We start from the raw sequence: 19,526 nt of genomic DNA, 5'->3' as shown, positions 1-19,526 counted from the left end.
TTTCTATAGATGTAAAATGTTGACAAAATTTTCTATAGAAATGTAAAATGTTGACAAAATTTTCTATGGAAATAAAATTTTTACAAAATTTTCTATAGAAATTAAATTTTGACAAAATTTTCAGTAGAAATACAATTTTGACAAATTTTCAGTAGAAATACAATTTTGACAAAATTTTCGGTAGAAATAAAATTTTGACAAAATTTTATATAAAAAATAAAAATTTGACACAATTTTCGGTACACTGAAAAAAATATTGACCTAATATGGAAGATTATACAACTTAAATTTTAAGACTCAAAATTTACGCAATGCTAAGGACAAAATTCTTTAAAACAATGACATTTTAATTAAAAGAAAGTTTATAATCCTTGCTTCAAAAGTTGTTTTCATTAAATTTAGGACACAAATCTTGAAATTTTGCGTATCTCTGCTGAAGTTGTAGATCTTTGAAGTAAGGCAAATTTTCCTTAAAATAAAGGAAAACATTTTTAATTTAAAGAAATCGTCTTTAACTCAACTGACATATTGAATTTTTAAATTTAAGATAAAAACGCTTCAAATATAAGCTAAGACTTATTTTAAGGATTTGCATCTTTGGTTTGAAGTTTTTTTTAGCATTAAGAAAACTGTTTTTACTTTGAAGTAACTGGCATAATTTGGATTTTGAAATTGGAATTTGTTTGTACATAAATTCCTTTATTAATATATCGCCAAAAGAAAATAAAAAATCCATGAATGAGATCTGTATCCAATTTTAATGTTATCGAGCCTAGATTTAAAGCCAGGGAGGTCGTAAAAAATGTCTTTATATTAAAGAAGCCGCATCTTTGCCTTGAAATCAATACCAAAATCTTTAAATGAAGGGCAAAATCTTTGGATCCAAGTAAACTTTTTGAGTGTAGAAATAAAATGTTGGCAAAATTTTCTACAGAAATAAAATTTTTACAAAATTTTCTATAGAAATATAATTTTGACAACATTTTCGGTAGAAATAAAATTTGGACAAAATTTTCTATAGAATAAATTTTTGACAAAATGTTCTATAAAATAAAATTTTGACAAAATGTTCTATAGAAATAAAATTTTGGCAAAATTTTTTATAGAAATAAAATTTTGACAAAATTTTCTATAGAAATAAGAGAAATAAAGCGTTTAAAATCAAATTTAAAAGAGTGTCTTAAAACTATCCTTATGCGCCGTGTAGACTATAAGTTTATCCGGACGACAGTGCTCGTGTCGAATATATCCCATATATTGGCCACATTATAAGTTAAGTCCGAAGGCATAATCGATACTGCTGTATGTTTAGGGGATCGATAACACATTTACCGATTATGTAGTCTTCGCCGACAAGTCGTATCGATTGGACACATTGTAAGATTCTTTACAAATACAGACATTCTGTCCGGAAAAACTTAAAGTCTGTAGGACGCATTACTTCAGTGCATAAGAAGCGGTTAATGCGTTCAGAAACCATTGTTGGGGGATTCCTCAATTAAGTGTGGCAAAAATGTTTCGACAATAAATTCAAACGCATGTAAAGGTGTAAAAATTCCTCATTTTGATCTTTAAACCTTTTGTTTGGAAAATATCGCGATTATCGATGGATAATATTTGGTTTTATTCTCTAATCCCGAAATATAAAAGGCAACGCTCATATTCTTAATTCTGTCAAGAAACACACATATCATATAACTGTCTAGTTTGTGTGTGTACATCATTTCTAGTTTGTATTAGAGGTGTGCACGTGACACGAAATTGTCATGACTCACGAAAATTTTCGTGATTCGTGGATGAGTCGTGAGTCACGCTCATGACAACAGCGTGAGTGTGCGTGATTAACAAACCAAAATGTCGTGCGTGATTCACGAAAATAATATCTTCGTGAGTGTGCGTGAGTAACGAATTACACTCACGAAAATATTCCTGCTCACCAATATAAAACGCTTAAGAGTTAAATTCAATTGCAATTTTAATGACACCTGGGATGTTAAGAGTTTAATAAAACCCTCGATTTTAATAATGCTCATGTTTTCAGACATATCGTAAGTCACGAGTCACGGTATTTTTCGTGAGTCACGACGTTTTTGTGCGTGAGTAAAAATTTACTTCTCGTGAGTGTGCGTGAGTCCTACCAAAAGATATCGTGTGTGAGTGTGCGTGAGTATGATTTTTCAGTCATGAGTGTGCGTGAGCGTGAGTAAACTGTTATTCACGTGCACACTACTGGTTTGTATATCTATATCATTTACAAATTTAAATTGATGCAATGTAATTTAAAAAAATAAAACAACTATAAAAATATAGATTATGTCCTTTATTTATGTGAATCTATATGTACTCAAGTAGCAAGTGGATGGAATACATACGACTGTATACACAGGATATTTACAAGGTCATGAATTGTATTATATTACCTCATTTACAGGTGCAAGGATATGTGCATGAGTGTGTGTATGTTTGTGTACGTTTTGTTTGGTCTTGCTTAATTGTACGAATGATACTCTTCTTCCGGCACTTGAAATGAAATAAAATAAAATAATAACACGGTTATAAATCTTCAAATGTCAAGTAGTCCTCTTTGGAAAAGAACGGAAATTAAAAGTACATGGCATACAAGCTCTACGTTTCACATATGATTGTGTATGACACAGGTGGCAGTATTCTTAGTGGATATAAAAAATACCCTCCATTATGAATTAGTTAGGTTTGGGTTTAGTGGTGGTCCGTTATTTCATTCTCACTTTGACTATTCCGTCGTCCATTTTGATTGTACAGTGGTGAACATCTTTGTGCTGTCCGATATCAGCTCAATGACAATGGACCTCCTTTTTATAACCGAGTCCGAACGGAAGTATTTCAAACTCGGAAATCTCTCCAGCATTACACAGAAGGGAAAAAAACACAGACATTTTGGGCAAAAGAATTAGCGTAAAGGGTGATAGGGTCAAAATTTGGTCAAGGGAAAACGCGTGTAAATCGGTGAAATCGTTTATTTAAAAAATCAAATTAAATTTCTTTTTCAAGTTCAATTAGTATAAAATTCAGGAAAAATATTCAGTTAGGCTTTCGCTTTTCCAAATCCGAATTGCCGGGCCTCACGCTTGACACCTGCCATCAGATTTTGTAAAGCCACCTTCTTCCCCGCAGAAAGCCAGTTTGCCTTGAACTGCTGCTCGTCCTTAGCAGTTTTTTGGTCTTCTTTAGGTTCCGCTTGACAATAGCCCAGTATTTCTCAATTGGGGGGAGCTCTGGCGTGTTGGGAGGGTTCTTGTCCTTGGGAACCACCTGCACGTTGTTGGCGGCGTACCACTCCATGGCCTTTTTACCGTAATGGCAAGATGCCAAATCCGGCCAAGACAGTACGGAACAACCGTGTTTCTTCAGGAAAGGCAGCAGACGTTTATTCAAACACTCTTTCACGTAAATTTCTTGGTTGACAGTCCCGGAAGCTATGAAAATGCTGCTTTTCAAGCCACAGGTACAGATGGCTTGCCAAACCAGATATTTCTTTGCGAACTTTGGCAGTTTTATGTGCTTGAAAACGTGTAAGCACATAAAACTGCCTTCCTTTTGCCGTTTTTTGCCATTTTTTGGCTACCTACACTGATCAAAATATCGTAGTGAGGCCAGAGATTTCATTTCCTTAAAATACGAATGCGATTCGTCTTATCATAGAAGACACATTTCTCTGCACTCAGATCTCATTCATCAAATATTCAGTCTCTATTCGCGGTATATTAATAAAGCTATTCACATACAAACAACTGTCAATTTAAAAATCCAAATTCTAAAGTATACTTCAAAGTAAAAAAAATGTTTTCTTAATTCCAAAAAATCTATAAACCAAGGCAGCTAAATCCTCAAAATAAGTCTTAGCCTATATTTGAAGCGTTTTAACTTAAATCTAATGATTCAATATTTCAGTTAATTTAAGGACCATATCTTTAAATCAAAAATATGTTTCTTTACCTAAAGGAAAAAATTGACTTAGTTCAAGTACATACGACTTTAATGGGGGGACGCAAAATTTTCCAAATTTTTGTCCTAAATTTAAAAAAAAAAAAAAACAAATAAGTAAAGTAGAAAGTCGGGCGGGGCCGACTATATCATACCCTAAACCACCATTACAGAATTAGTAATCGTAAGCATTTGTGGGGTAACATATAGGTCTGGAAGATAAACCGCAGTTGCATATTTAAGAAAACTAAGGGGTACATGTCTATGGGTGCTTTGTGTCAATCTGACTATAGCTCATAGTCAATGTTGCCAGGGATAATGTTTGGTTTACCCTACAAGGACAAAAAAAGTTCCCTACTTTCCCATACATTCCCAAACAATTTTCCCTACTATATTTTTCATTAAATTTAAAAAATTTTACAAAACAAAAATGGTTCTAAGTACTTTATTATCTTAAAACATGAATATGCAACGTATATAACTTAGAATATAAATTTGTATTACCACCACGGTTGCCACAGTTGGTAGAATTCTACCCAAATTATTAATCTTTTTTGTTAAATCTCTATAAAAATAAAATTTTGGAAAAAGTTTCTATAAACAAATTTTTGTGAGAAATTTTTCTATAGAAATAAAATTTTTACAATAAATTCTATAGAAATAAAATTTTGAGAAAAAATTCCACAAAAATAAAATTTTGAGAAAATTTTTTAAAGAAATAATATTTTGAAAAAAAAATTCTATAGAAATACAATTTTGACAAAAATTTTTTATAGAAATAAAATATTGACAAAATTCTCCACAGGAATAAAGTTTACCACACATTGTTAAAGATCAAGCCTTGCCGGCTTCTAATTTCCTCCTCTAGAGCCACCAAAATGTAAAAAATATTACAAATTGTGTTGAGTGAAAATGTCCTACATTGTGGCCCTACGTCCCTACAAGACGCTAAATATTAGAAAAACCCTACATATAGGGAATTTCCCCTACTTCTAGCAACACTGGCTGTGTTGATATTGCGCCTACGGAGTTAGTATGTCACTAATATTGAGCCCATTATTAAAAAAGAGAAAATCGTTAAATTAGTGTGGGTAATAAATACAAATTTGTAAAAATCGAGCAATATTCTTATGTAAGAGCTACAAGTATGTATAAGTACGATCGGCTAAGTATATCAAAATTAGAAATTTGAGTAACATTGGTTAATAAATAAGAGTACTATGGCCAAATTTGGGAAAATCGAGCGATGCATATATATGGAAGCTATATCTAAATCTGAACCAATTTGCATAATATTTTGCGGGTTTGATTAATACCACAAAAGGTTACCTTGTGCAAGATTTGAGTAAGATCAGTTAAGAAATTTTTCGAATTTTTCAAAATCGGGTGATACATATATGGGAGCTATATCTACATCTGAACCGATTTCGATGAAATTTTGCACATATACTTAGTACTATAGAGGACTGGATCTAGCCAACTTTTAGTAAGATCGGTTAATAAATAAGAGTCTATGGCCAAATTTGGGAAAATCGGGCTATACATATATATGGGAGCTGTATCTAAATCTGAACCGATTTCTATGATTTTTTGCACATATAGTTAGTGCTATAGAAGACTACATTTAGCCAAATTTGAGTAAGATCGGTTGATAAATAAGGGTTTTATGGCCAAATTTAGAAAAATCGGGCGGAACATATATATAGGAGCTATAGCTAAATCTGAACCGATTTCGATGATTTTTTTCACATATAGTTAGTGCTATATTTAGCCAACTTTGAGTAAGATCGGTTGATAAATAAAGGTTTTGTGGTCAAATTTGGGAAAATCGGGCGATACATATATATGAGAGCTATATCTAAATCTGAACCGATTTGGATGAAATTTTGCTGACTTGAAGGGCGATGGAAAAGATTACCTTTTGCCAAATTTGATGACGATCCGTTTGAAAAATAGCGCAACGTGACCCCATTTGTCGAAATCGGGCGATACATATATATGGAAGCTATATCTAAATTTGATCCGATTTCTTCCAAATTCAATAGCGTTCGTCCTTGTGCCCAAAAAACTCCCTGTACCAAATTTCATCAAAATCGGTTAATAATTGCGACCGGAATCCTGTGGACAACAAATACATGGACAGACGGACACCAAGCGCTAGATCGACTCAGGAGGTGATTCTGAGTCGATCGGTATATATTTTATGGGGTCTAAAATCAATATTTCTGGTAGGCACATTTTTTGGCCGATCAAACTTATTATACCCTGACCACTATGTGGTTTAGGGTATAAAAAACAAATTTCAAGCAAATATTATAAACATTATTTGAATTAAAATTTCATTGTTTTAAATATTTTGTAAATTGCTCATCCTAAAATTTTGGTTGCGTAATTTTTAATATAACGTAAATATTTTTTTCATTGTGATATAAAGTTAACAAAATTTTCAGTGAAGTACTCTTGTCCCTAGGTTAGGTTAGGTTAGGTGGCAGCCCTATGTATCAGGCTCACTTAGACTATTCAGTCCATTTTGATACCACAGTGGTGAACTTCTCTCTTATCACTGAGTGCTGCCCGATTCCATGTTAAGCTCAATGTCCCTATAGTTAAGTGATTCGATTTAAAACTGAGTAACTTTACATGAAAAAAATTTTGTTTCACCAAGGTCAACTTGGCTTTAATAAATCAGAAACATTATTTAAAATTAATGGATTTAATACAAAGCAAAAAGCAATTTAAAAATAAAGGGTGGTTAAATTGTAAGGGCCGATGTTGAATGTGAACCACACCTAAACGCCAAGTTTTTTTCCGAATTTTATTTGACATTTCTCTATTTCAGACTTACTCATTTTGAACCATGGACGTCGTGAATGGGCAGAATGGTTCCAAGAAATGGGAACAGTGGATGATCAATTTTCGAAGAAAATCCTCTTCAGTGATGAGGCACATTTTCACCTCAGTGGATTCGTCAATAAACAGAATTGCCGCATTTGGGCGAATGACAATCCAAGAGTGATTGTCGAAAAACCAATGCACCCACAAAGAGTGACTGTTTGGTGCGGTTTATGGGCTGGCGGGCCGTATTTTTTCCAAAATGAGGCCGGTCAGGCAGTTACTGTGAATGGTGTTCGCTATCGTGAGATGATAATTGGAAGATATGGATGGGGACGATATGTGGTTTCAGGAGGACGGCGCCACTTGCCACACAGCTAACGAAACAATGGCTCTTTTGCGCAACAAATTCAATGGCCGTGTTATCTCACGTAATGGCGATGTCTATTGGCCGCCAAGATCATGTGATTTGACATCGTTGAACTGTTTTCTTTGTGGTTATTTGAAAGAAAAGGTGTATGTCGATAAGCCAGCAACAATTCAAGAGCTAAAGGATGAGATAATTCGGCACATTAACGGCATAGAACCTCCACTATGCCTCAGCGTCATCGAAAATTTGGACCATCAGATGAAGGTGTGCCACCGAGGTCGCGGCGCCCATTTGGCCGATATTTTGTTCCATACTCAATTAGTAATACCAATATATCATAATAAAATAAAATTACAATAATTTCCTAAATAGTTTTTGTTTTATTCAAAATCAACATCGGCCCTTGAAATTTTAACCACCCTCGGAATCATTACCAAAATCATTAGTCTAAAGACAAAAAGTTTAGAAGCGGGCATGTTTTTTTTTTCAGTGCACCAACATACATTTCGTTAATTTAGATAAAAATGCAGCCCTAGAATAACGGAGGTCTATATCATGAAAATTTCAAATATATTCAATTAAAAATTTAATTGTTTGAACAAATTAAAACAAAAATCTATCACAAAAATTAATAGTACCAATTAATTTTTAATTAACTTTGGTTATTGATACTATCATTTCATTGGATCAACTAATTTCGTGATTGAATCCAAACATTATTTTATGTGTGTAGGTTCACAGAAACAAAAATATCACCAAAATATTTCCAATTGAAAAGTTGGTTGAATTTGAAAAAATTTAAATTTTTTAAATTTTAAATTAAAAATTTATTTCAAACAATCATTATTTTAATCAAACTAAAAACACAAAGTCAGTTAAGAAAGTAATTGAAAATAGTTAAGTTTTTAATTAAAAAATTAATTGAGTTTTGCACTGAAAAACAATAAAATTTTTAATTGAATCAATAAAAAAATGAATTGAAATTTTACTAATGAAATCAAGTAATTGTTTAATCTCAATTAAAACTGTGATTGATACTATCATTTTTGTGATTGAAGACAATTTAATTAGAAAATTAATTGGATCAATTAATTTCGTGATGAATCAGAAATTTCAGAATCAGAATTTTTTAGTAAGTTTTTTCAGCACAATTTTTATACCCTGCGCCACACTGTGGAACAGGGTATTATAAGTTAGTGCATATGTTTGCAACACCCAGAAGGAGACGAGATAGACACATGGTGTCTTTGGCAAAAATGCTCAGGGTGGGCCATATAGCCATGTCCGTCTGTCCGTGAGCACATTTTGTAATCAAAGTGTAGGTCGCAGTTTTAGTCCAATCGACTTCAAATATGGCACAAGTATGTGTTTTGGCTCAGAATAGAACCCTATTGATTTTGGAAGAAATCGGTCCAGATTTAGATATAGCTCCCATATATATATTTCGCCCGATATGAACTTATATGGCCCCAGAAGCCAGAGTTTTAGCTAATTTGCTTAAAATTTTACGCACGAAGAACAATTAGTGTGCCAAGTTTTATTGAAATCGGTTCAGATTTAGATATAGCTCCCATATATATCTTTCGCCCAATATGGACTAATACGGCCCCAGAAGCCAGAGTTTTACCCCAATTTGGTTGAAATTTTGCACTAGGAGTGCAATTAGTAGTGTAATCAAGTGTGCTAAATTTTATTGAAATCGGTTCAGATTTAGATATAGCTCCTATATATATCTTTCGCCCAATATGGACTAATACGGCCCCAGAAGCCAGAGTTTTACCCCAATTTGGTTGAAATTTTGCACTAGGAGTACAATTAGTAGTGTAGTCAAGTGTGCCAAATTTTATTGAAATCGGTTCAGATTTAGATATATGGGAGATATATATCGTTCGCCCGATTTACACTAATATGACCACAGTGGCCAATCTTTTACTCCGATTTAATTGAAATTTTGCACAGTGAGTAGAATTGGCATTGTAGCTATGCGTGCCAAATTTGGTTGAAATCGGTTCAGATTTAGATATAGCTCCCTTATATAGTTTTCGCCCGATTTACACTCATATGACCACAGAGGCCAATTTTTTGCTCCGATTTAGTTGAAATTTTGCACAGGGAATAGAATTAGCTTTGTAGGTATGCGTGCCAAATTTGGTTGAAATCTGTTCCGATTTAGATATAGCTCCCATATATATGTTTTTCTGATTTCGACAAAAATGGTCAAAATACCAACATTTTCCTTGTAAAATCGCCACTGCTTAGTCGAAAAGTTGTAAAAATGACTCTAATTTTCCTAAACTTCTAATATATATATATATATATATATATATATATATATTGAGCGATAAATCATAAATAAATTTTTGCGAAGTTTCCTTAAAATTGCTTCAGATTTAAATGTTTCCCATATTTTTTTTTTACTAACATTGTGTTCCGCCTTAGTGCATTAGCCGACTTAAATTTTGAGTCTATAGATTTTGTAGAAGTCTATCAAATTCTGTCCAGATCGAGTGATATTTAAATGTATGTATTTGGGACAAACCTTTATATATAGCCCCCAACATATTGGCGGATGTGATATGGTATCGAAAATTTAGATCGACAAAGTGGTGCAGGGTACAATATAGTCGGCCCCGCCCGACTTTAGACTTTCCTTACTTGTTAATTTATATATTATCTATAAAATACACCATTTATAATAAATACGAAAACACTTTTCAAATTTTGTAAAAAACGGCGTCCTACAATAAAAAAAAAATTTACTTTATATTTTTCTCCTACACTGGTACAAAAATGCTTCGTACTATTAACGAACGGGCTTCGTTGATTATTTTTCGTTAATATAACGAAATTTTTCGTTATAAGAACGAACGTGATCGTTAATACAATGAAGTCAATCGTAAAAAGAAATTTTTGTGTTTTCGTTTTTCGTTATATTAATGAAATACGTTTCGTTAATATTACGAATATAAACTTTGCATTTTTTTTTTTTTTTGAGAATTAGAATAAAAATTTTTGCAAAGATGGAATTATTATAATCATTTGAACATAGAGAGAAACTTTTTGAAAGTTTTAGCCCTTAAAACACAGTCCTTTTATATACACCCAAACTGGAATTGAAAATTGCATTTATAAAACGAATGTGATCGTTAATATAACGATATGGATCGTTTAAAAATAAAATTAAAATTGGTATATTTCGTCATATTAATGAAATATGTTCGTTAATAGTACGAATGGGACTTTGAGTATTTCTATCTCTCTTTACTCTCTCTAATACGTCTCTCCATACTCTCTCTCTCTCTAATACGTCTGTGGCGTCTTTGTAATGTGTACATACACATGTATACATGACAATAAGCACATGTTTCCGTGAGTATCTTCAAACGTTAAATACATGGCCGAATAAGGAGGTTGAATCACGATAACAAAAACAACAAATTTCAATATGTTGTTTACAATTTTAAGAAGTCAAAATCAGCTGATAAAAGAATCGTATGGCATTGGTAAAAGTGGCAATTATTTATTCTTTCAATTGTCCTGAAAAAATAATTCAAATCCAGAGAAAAATAAAGTTTCAAATTTAATTGTGTCACCTATGAGTGATTGTGAAGTGGATAATTCATCCGAGGAACGCCGATATGAGACAAATAAGACTATAGTACCCACCAAAGTTAAGAATGGAAGTCAGTCAAATGGATCTTCGCCATCTATTAACAAAAACAGTTTATGATGCAGTTTAAAAACTGATGTGCGTGGTCTGGAATATGTTATCAAGATACTCCAGTCATCTTTGAACAATTCTCCAGCTATGAATGCGCGAGTTTGTTTGAGATGCATTTGCTATGCAGTGTCATTTGGAGAGGTGCAATCCCCATAAACATATGATTTTGACATCTTAAAATTTTGTCGAAATAAAAAAATTGTAATCATATGGGCCCATGATTTAACCTTCTTGTTCAGCCATGCGTTAAATAGTTCAAGTGAACAATTTTCTGATGGGCAACCTTCATTTGGTCGTTTGTATTATATAACTTTTGCGTTCTTTTCGCTGAAGAGTACACAGGCTCATAATAGTTTCGTTGTGAATTATAAACATATATCGTGGGTGATTTATTTTCTTTTATATTCACAAGAAATTTGATGTAAATTTTGGGAAGTGCACTTTCAGATGAACAATTACCGGAATGAACCTTAGTGGCAAAGAAATTGTAGAAATTGTATCATTTCCTATTCTATATACATAAATTATATTTCTTAGATCTTAACAAAAAATAATACACTACCAATGACTATACTCAAATACATTAATGGGTTAGGTTTCATTAATATAACGTTTATGTTCATTGATACAACGTTCGTCTTTCATTCAGACAATGAATGATTTTCATTCATACAACGTATAAGCTGCATCCATTCAATGAATAAGTTTCATTCATACAACGAATAATTTTCGTTAATACAGCGATAAGCCTACGTTATATCAACGTACTTATTCGTTAATACTACGAAATGTATTCCATAAAGCGTTTCGTAAATATAACGTAAAATTACGTTGTTACAATGAAATGCTACGTTGGATGACTTTTAATGAAGAATTTCGTTAATACAACGTAGGAATTCATCGTATTAACGAAATTTTTTCTACCAGTGTACAATAAAAAAATGTTACTTTATATTTTCTCTTTAAAATACAATATTTTCAACTATGTTAATACGCAAAAATCTCTTAAATTTTATGAAAAATTGAAGTAATAGTCAACATCGATATTTCCAAAACTAGGCTTTTCCGACCACTTTTTTATTCTGCATTTTCTCTTTAAAATGCACTCCCCATTTTATTTTATTTTTTTAACAACTTGGGTAAAGTAGATTTGGTCCAAAAATATATAACACCACCTCTCATGTTTTTCACTAATGTAAATAGCCGTGCATTTGTTATAGGTAGCAAACTTATTGCAAAGTCACATACCTATCTTAACCAGTTGTAGGGCATAACAAAAATGTAAACAAATTGAAACTGTCATAAAATCAAAGACAAAATGACAATTGCCGCAGCAGACCTTTTGAAAATGACAACACAGTAGCAGAAAAAGGAAAATAACAATACTCACAACAACCTCTCTCAGACATAAAAGAAAACAATCATGGCTATAGTTCGCCGCCATACACGAGAATAAAAACAAATGCACAACACTCAAGTCACACCTCTCACCACACAAATTCACAAGCCCCCCTCTCGTCTACCAACAAAACAGCCCCATACCAATCTTTCACTCTCATGACTCGTGGTAGGCAAGCTCCATCTGCAAATCAATAAAGAACAACACAGGAAAACGGAAAATACGAAAGAACCCCAAGGAGAGATTGTGAAAAGAAAAACACACAATCGCATAGTGGAGTTAGAATTAAATCCAAAGGATATATGAGAAAGAGGCTTTAAGGTATTTTCAAGGGAAGGGACAAATTATTTCTAAATGGCAATGGTAAATGGTACTTACATCTTGACATTGAACTGGCTGTATTATCCAATCAATTGGACAAAACTTATTAAACATTATAATTTTTATAAGTTTGTGGGCCCGCTTTTCTTACTATTGGCTTGTTGTACGCGTTTACACAGATACACGAAGAATGCTATAGAGCTGTGGTGAATGGGTTCGACGAGGAGTTTTTCTATCACTTGAGCTGAACAAAAACAAAGATGACCAATGTAAAAAAGTCAGCTCTGACTAATTTTTGGAATATATTTTTTTACACTTTTGGTATTTGTCCTTTGTAGATTTATTAGGGAATGCCCCACACGAGTTATTCGGAATCAAGTGTTGGACGATTATCTATTTAAATTGACATAAAGCACTTAGCACGACAACATCTAAAGTACCCTCTTGTTTATAGGGATTAATATACGGCAAATCCCTATGGATTTTCCTTAGGTTTGCTAATTTAATTGCTTTTTTCCTTCGATTTTTTGTTTCTAGAATATACGGATGGATTTTGGATCTTTAAATCATTTTCTGGTTTTCTCTTTTTTTTGTACACTTTGCACTTTTATTTTGCTTTTTTCCCCTTTGATTCCAAAGGAATTGTGGAATTATTATTGACTCCGCAAGAGGTTATTCTATTGAAACGAATCGAATTATTTTAATATTTTTTCTAGCGTTGTTGTAACAGCACTTGATGACCGACCACGAAGAACTGACAGATGTCTGAGAAGAGAAAATAGAAGTACACCATGGTTAGGAGAGAATAGTATGAGGAATGTCTTTGCTATTACTCACTGTTACCACCATTGAATTTACCGTAACATATCTGGTGCTGGAAAATTGCACAGGTGGAGAGTATGTTGAAGTGCTCATTGTACAGTGATGTTCAAAACTCGGGCAAGTATGGTGAATTTTGTGACCCGCAAAGATATACACGGATTTTATGTTATAGAATATGTAAGTTTATCGGTATCGATTGGTTATAATGTAATCTCACAAAAAAATGGGTTATAAACAGTTTTACCGACATATAAACGATATAACCACAACTAGTAGGAACTTCGTTTGCATGCCATGTGATTATTATGGGACAACTTTTAAACAATCGATAACACGATCTCACGGGGTTTACGTCGCAAAAATGCCTATTCATGCTTGGACAGTAAACATTTCCGTGTTAAGGTAGGTACTCTGTTCGGTTTCCGAAGCGAAATCCCATACAAAACCAAAAATGCGAAAAACTACCGAAATATTTTTTCATTTGTGGTACTTTGTTTTTTTTCGAGTTGAAAAACTAACATAAAGTGCATAGTCCCTAATTAGGTCGGCTTTAAATCCTTCCATATGTTGCGATTAGTTAGTTTCAAAACATGGCGCCATTTGTAATGTGAATTAAGAAATAATTGATTTATTCAAATGATTTGTGTTAAATTAGAATACAAAAGTGGTTCGCGTTGTTATTTAAAAATGCAATTCGATTGACAGCATCTGGTTCTGTAGCCGTTTCTGCCACAGTAGTATCTGCCCTCATATCCCTGACACCCACAATTGCAGCCACTACATCAGCTACAGTGAACAACTCCAACATAGCACCCTCAACACCTGCCACGACCACAGTGGCTGTGACCGCAAATATTGTATTGCAACAACCAAATACAACGGCCGCCCAAGTAGTGAGTGGTCCCATTGGGGTGGCAGCAAATACTACTCCAACATTAGCCACTATTACTAATTCTTCAAATGCAATATCGACTGTTGCTGCCGTTAGTAATACAAATGCAATACTAATGCAATGGAGGTTTCACAATCATCCACAATAGTATCACCAGCAGCTGGATCGAATGTTGTTGTTCCCACCACTACAATGGCGTTAGCAGGAGCTACCGTGGGACTTAAGTCTGGTCCAGATATTACAATGACATTGAACCGTATAAATACGGCAGAGAATGAAGTTGATGTAGAGGAATGTTTACCAGGTGATGTTGTTAAATTGGATTTTGCTGGCGAAGAAGTGGCTGGGTGAAATTTTACCCCTAAGGAATGTCTTCTAGGAGTTTCCAATCGGCGACCGGTGCCCGTTGGAAACTCCGCCTATTACAACAGTACCATCATCGCTTCAGCCATCAGCAACAATAGCATTCCATCAGCGTCATATTGTAGAGATACAACCAGGCCACCATTTATCATCATCCCCTGCTAATTTAGAATTGACTAATGTTATGCAACATAATGTTTGCACAGAACACGAAGAAGTAGAAGAAGCTAATTGTCATAATACTGCAGATGTAATCGATGAAGATTTCTTTTTTAAAATATGCTTAAAAACGATTTCGTCTTATCTCTGTAAACCCAGTGCTTCTACATTCAACACCCATTTTTTACAAAGAAATGAATTGTATTTTTTTTTTATTATTTTACCGCTCCTCGTAATTGCTCCCTTTTCCATTTGTTAAGTGAGCTCGTTTTTTGTGTGTAAGAGGCGTAAATGAATGAGAACTGAACAAAAGAAATGTTAATGCAATTTTAATTTTTAATGGAAACAACATGAAAGCTAAATATGAGAAATGATCATTAAAAATTTTTAAATATAACAATATTAATGAAAGAAAGCTGATAATCCAGAAAAGAAAACATTGTGTTCTAGTGTCTTTAATTAGTGTATAAATGTACAAATTAAAAAAAAAATAATAATAAAATTATAATCGAACTTGTTTTATTTTTATATACCGGGGTATAGGTAATTGGGTGGTCTTATACGTTTTATACTTTTTAATATAAAATTAGTAAATTTTTCTGAACAAAGTTATATCCAAAACAAATGTTTATAGCAAATAATTAAATAATTTTTATTTAAGTAGCAATGATGTATTCATCATTTGTCCAAAATGATTGCGATAGGCTGGAATGAAACGATTTAATTTCGTTGTGGCTTTTAAATTTCAGTTAGCGGCATTCTTGCATTTTATCAATTCAAAACACTGGTTGAATTTCATAACGTGACTGAAATAGTTATTGGAACTTATACATTGGGAGAGTATAACATCCTTCAGTAAACCAGCCAATTGCTTCTCAATGTATTAATTTCAGTCAACGAAGAGTCTGGTATAGAACACTAACATCCCTTTGTGACGAAATATAAGTCGGGAACAGTGACTTTGGCTTAGGAACTACCCTTGAACTTGAGTTATGGGCTTAAGTTGGTTGTTCCCCCCGAAGTAACAACATTGGCAAATGAAATGGCATTATTATCCTTTGTGGGAACCGTGGTGGTGACCACTGGATTTGAAATTGCTAGTGAGGCGGCAACAGCATGGTATTGCAATGCGATTGTGTAGATATTGTGGACACCAACGAATTAAGTTTGTTGATGAATGAGTCCATTGCTGCTCATGATGTAAAAGAATTATATGTTTTTTTGATGTGCGTTACAAATTGACGGTATCGATTTGGAAAAGCTGAAGAAGACAATGTACCACATGTTGTAAAAGCTGTTGCAGAATGTGGTAAGACACCAGGGGTAGAGCGGCTGGAGCTTTATTCTTAATAATTATTAGTGTCCAGTGCTGTATGAGATTTTTTTGCAAAACAATCCAAAAACTGGTAGAAAAACACTTTTCAAAACAATTATCATGAATGCGTGTATGTAAACAATCAGCTGCTGCGTATGTATAAGTAAAAATAGTATGACATTTGGCGATGTTGTCAATTAAATTGCGGAGAAATAAACGTGGAATAGCTCCAAAATAGCTGTTTTCTTCGTTCGAAATGTATTGTCAACACTCTCATTTTTCAACGCGAAAGAATGGTTAAGTGAAGTTTTTTTCGTGCCAACAAACATAGTACCCACCTTTAGTGGTGTTTATTGTTACATCACGTCTTCATGCAATTTTCGGTAAGAAAAATATAACCACCCATTTCTTATGACCAGGAAAAAACCTATAAATTGTAATGGAGTCCACTTTTTCAAAATTTGTAAAGGGCAACTTTTGGCTATACAATATTGCCAATACTGACTTATCGACTCTTTCCATGTTCGGACAAGTAATTTTAAAAAAAGTCGAATTACTACTTTTACGACTATGGAAATCTAAACTTTTGAAGTAATAGATAGATACATTGAGTTGCCGATCTATTACTTCGTTAAACTTGGATTTTTAGTTCGAGTTTAAGGTGGGTATTAAGCTTACATTATCGCGCTAAAATAACAATTTTTATACCCTCCAACATAGGATGGGTGGTATATTAACTTTGTCATTCCGTTTGTAACACATCGAAATATTGCTCTAAGACACCATAAAGTATATATATTCTGGGTCGTGGTGAAATTCGGCGTCGATCTAAGCATGTCCGTCCGTCCGTTCGTCTGTTGAATCACGCTAATTTCTGAACGAAACAAGCTATCGACTTGACATTTGGCACAAGTAGTTGTTATTGATGTAGGTCGGATGGTATTGCAAATGGGCCATATCGGTCCACTTTTACGTATAGCCACCATATAAACGGACCTCCAGATTTGGATTGCGGAGCTTCTAAGTGTAGCATATTTCATCCGATCTGACTGAAATTTAGTACATGGTGTTGGAATATGGTCTCTATCAACCATGCAAAAATTGGTCCACATCGGTCCATAATTATATATAGCCGCCATATAAACCGATCCCCAGATTTAGCTTGCGGAGCCTCTAAGAGAAGCCAATTTCATCCGATCCGGCTGGGATTTGGTACATGATGTTAGTATATGGTCTCTAACAATCATGCAAAAATTGGTCCATATCGGTCTGTAATTATATATAGCCCCCATATAAACCGATCCCCAGATTTGGCTTGCGGATCCTCTAAGAGAAGCAAATTACATTCGATCCGGCTGAAATTTGGTACATGGTGTTAGAGACCAACCAAGCAAAAATTGGTCCACATCGGTCTATAATTATATATAGCCCCCATATAAACTGGTCTCTACATTTGACCTCTGGAGCCTTTTGGAGAAGCAAAATTCATCCGATCCGGTTGAAACTTGGTACGCGGTGTTAGTATATGGTCTTTAACAACCATGCCAAACTAGGTCCATATAGTTATATATAGCGCTCAGTTAAATCTATGTCAAATCAAACAAAAATTGGTCCATATCGGTTCATATCATATCATCATATGTTATATGGTCTCTAACAACCATGCAAAAATTGGTCCACATCGGTCCATAATTATATATAGCCGCCATATAAACCGATCCCCAGATTTAGCTTGCGGAGCCTCTAAGAGAAGCCAATTTCATCCGATCCGGCTGGGATTTGGTACATGGTGTCAGCATATGATCTCTAACAATCATGCAAAAATTGGTCCACATCGATCAATAAATATATAAATTGGCCCCGATATAAACCAATCCCCCGATTTGGCTTACGGAGCCTCTAAGAGAAGCAAATTTCATCCGATCCGGCTGAAATTTGGTACATGGTGTCAGCATATGATCTCTTACAATCATGCAAAAATTGGTCCATATCGATCAATAAATATATAAATTGGCCCCGATATAAACCAATCCCCCGATTTGGCTTGCGGAACCTCTAAGAGATGCAAATTTCATCCGATCCGGCTGTAATTTGGTACAGGGTGTCGGCGTATGATCTCTAACAACCATTTGGCTTGCGGAGCCTCTAATTGGAGCGAATTTCATCCGACCCGGCTGAAATTTGGTGCATGGTGTAAGTACATGGTCTCAAACAACTATGCAAAAATTGGTCCACATCGGTCAATAATTATATATAGCCCCCATATAAATCGATCCCCCGATTTGGCTTGGGAGCCTCTAAGAGAAGCAAATTTCATCCGATCCGGCTGAAATTTGGTACACGGTGTTAGTATATGGTCTCTAATGACCATGCGAAAATTGGTCCACATCGGTCCATAATTATATATAGCCCCCATATAAACCGATCACAAGATTTGACCCCCGGAGCCTCTTGGAAAACCAAAAATCATTTGATTCAGTTGAAATTTGGAACGTGGTGTTAATATATGGCCTCAAACACCCATGCAAAAATTGGTCGAAATCGGTCCATAATTATATATAGCCCCCATATAAACCACTCCCCAGGTTTGACCTCCGGAGCCCCTTGGAAGAGCAAAATCCATCCGATTCGGTTGAAATTTGGTATGGCCGTTAACAACCATGTCTAACTAGGTCCATATCGGTCTATAGTTATATATAGCCCTCAGATAAATCGATCCCCAATCACACAAAAATTGGTCCATATCAAGTTCATAATTGTATATAGCCCACATATAAGCGACCCCCATATTTCAATTCTGGCTCTCTACGTACCGTGCAAAAGTCGATATCGATTCGTAATTATTTGTAGACTTACCTATACATACCTTTTTTGTCTAATATATACCACGTATGGACTAACTCACAATTTAGAAAACGATGTTAAGAAGTTTTAAGAGACCACAACGTAAGTAATTCGATTGTGGATGACAGTCTTTCGTAGAATTTTCTACGCAATCCATGGTGGAGTGTACATAAGATTCGGCCTTGCCGAACTTACGGCCGTATATTCTTGTTTTGTGTTGATTTGAAATGTATAACAAATTTTTAGTAATTCGAATAACTTGAAAACGGTTCACCATATTAAATTAAGTGCATATTTGGATTCAGCGTCCCAAATAACCTTAAAAACGATATTCAGTTCTAAATCAACAGAACCACTGTTCTCCTGTGTAATTCATTTGAAAGAAAAGGAATATAATTTAGTTCAATTTTCGCACTAGATAGTTCATTTTCCCCATCAAACAATTTACATTTTTTCTGTGTGGAATTGTTATTCAATTTTGACTTTCAGTTTAGCTCTTCCATTTTCAACTAACCTCTGGAGAGA

General features: G+C 34.1%; 1 protein-coding gene across 2 annotated transcripts in view; it reads right to left on the bottom strand.

Annotated features, from left to right (window-relative positions):
* aralar1 (calcium-binding mitochondrial carrier protein aralar1) overlaps window positions 1-13,349 on the bottom strand; it is a 510,884-nt gene extending 497,535 nt beyond the window's left edge. For both annotated transcript variants that reach the window (XR_012718325.1, XM_075292768.1), the window contains exon 1: window positions 12,664-13,349. Coding sequence is in view for 1 of the 2 variants with exons in the window: in XM_075292768.1 (XP_075148883.1) it covers window positions 12,664-12,720 (57 nt within the window). In the remaining variant the exon portion in view is untranslated. The remainder of the gene's footprint in view (window positions 1-12,663) is intronic.
* Between the last annotated feature and the right edge of the window lie 6,177 nt (window positions 13,350-19,526).

Source organism: Haematobia irritans, chromosome 1 (assembly GCF_050003625.1).
Source record: "Haematobia irritans isolate KBUSLIRL chromosome 1, ASM5000362v1, whole genome shotgun sequence".
NCBI lineage: Eukaryota > Metazoa > Arthropoda > Insecta > Diptera > Muscidae > Haematobia > Haematobia irritans.
The sequence above is the reverse complement of the archived record's forward strand: the minus strand, read 5'-3'. Positions and strand labels throughout refer to the sequence as shown.